Source organism: Pyrgilauda ruficollis, unplaced genomic scaffold (genome assembly GCF_017590135.1).
Source record: "Pyrgilauda ruficollis isolate IOZ18807 unplaced genomic scaffold, ASM1759013v1 scaffold1400, whole genome shotgun sequence".
Lineage (NCBI taxonomy): Eukaryota > Metazoa > Chordata > Aves > Passeriformes > Passeridae > Pyrgilauda > Pyrgilauda ruficollis.
In genome coordinates, this window is record NW_024512545.1 from 3,208 (window position 1) to 4,127 (window position 920).

General features: G+C 69.2%; 2 protein-coding genes across 2 annotated transcripts in view; both read left to right on the plus strand.

Moving 5' to 3' along the window:
- LOC121349621 (actin-like protein 6B) overlaps nucleotides 1-799 on the plus strand; it is a gene marked incomplete at its 5' end in the record, with an annotated part of 3,745 nt that extends 2,946 nt beyond the window's left edge. The window contains 2 exons of the mRNA XM_041460241.1: nucleotides 373-459; nucleotides 538-799. Coding sequence (XP_041316175.1) covers nucleotides 373-459; nucleotides 538-618 — 168 coding nt within the window. The remainder of the gene's footprint in view (nucleotides 1-372; nucleotides 460-537) is intronic.
- A 37-nt stretch (nucleotides 800-836) lies between these two features.
- The window catches only part of LOC121349620 (7SK snRNA methylphosphate capping enzyme-like), a gene marked incomplete at its 3' end in the record, with an annotated part of 1,738 nt that continues 1,654 nt past the window's right edge, over nucleotides 837-920 (plus strand). Inside the window, exon 1 of the mRNA XM_041460240.1 lies at nucleotides 837-857. Within this exon, the coding sequence (XP_041316174.1) occupies nucleotides 837-857 (21 nt within the window). The remainder of the gene's footprint in view (nucleotides 858-920) is intronic.

Genomic DNA, 920 nt, shown 5'->3' on the forward strand with positions numbered 1-920 from the left:
GAGAGACCCCCGGGATGGGGATGGGACCCCCGGGATGGGGAGGGGACCCCAAACCCCCCCTGTGAGAGACCCCCAGATCGGGACCCCCAGGATGGGGAGGGGACCCCAAACCCCCCCGGGATGGGACCCCCTGAATTTGGGATGGGGGGACACCAAAGCCCTCTGAGGGACCCAGACCGGGCCTCAGGGCTTCTCCCAGTGACCCCCAGTTGCCCCCAGTGCTCCCAGTGACCCCCAGTGCTTCCAGTTGCCCCCAGTGCTCCCAGTTGCCCCCAGTGGCTCCCAGTGCTCCCAGTTGCCCCCAGCGGCTCACAGCCATTCCCCAGTTGCCCCCAGTTGCCCCCAGTGCTCCCAGTGACCCCCCTCTCCCAGAGCATGCGCCTCAAGCTCATCGCCAGCAACAGCACCATGGAGCGCCGCTTCAGCCCCTGGATCGGGGGCTCCATCCTGGCCTCACTCGTGAGTGCGGGGCTCGGGGGGGAGCCCCCCGCCGGGACCCCCCGGAGCCCCTCACAACGGCCCCGAAACCGCCCGCAGGGAACGTTCCAGCAGATGTGGATCTCCAAGCAGGAGTACGAGGAGGGCGGGAAGCAGTGCGTGGAGCGCAAGTGTCCCTGAGGGCGCCGAGGGGCCTGAGGGGCCTGAGGGGCCTGAGGGAGCCTGAGGGGCCTGAGGGGCCTGAGGGAACCTGAGGGGCCTGAGGGGCCTGAGGGAACCTGAGGGGCCTGAGGGGCCTGAGGGAGCCTGAGGGGCCTGAGGGGAAAATCGCGCAGCCGTCCATTAAAACCCGCACAACCCACCTGGAACCGGCTCTGCGGGGCTCGCAGGCGGCGGGGATGCCCGGGGGGCGGTACCCGGTGGGTTCTTTACCGATTCTGGCGGATTTCGCCTCAAAAATGTGACGGGTTGCGGAGGGGGGG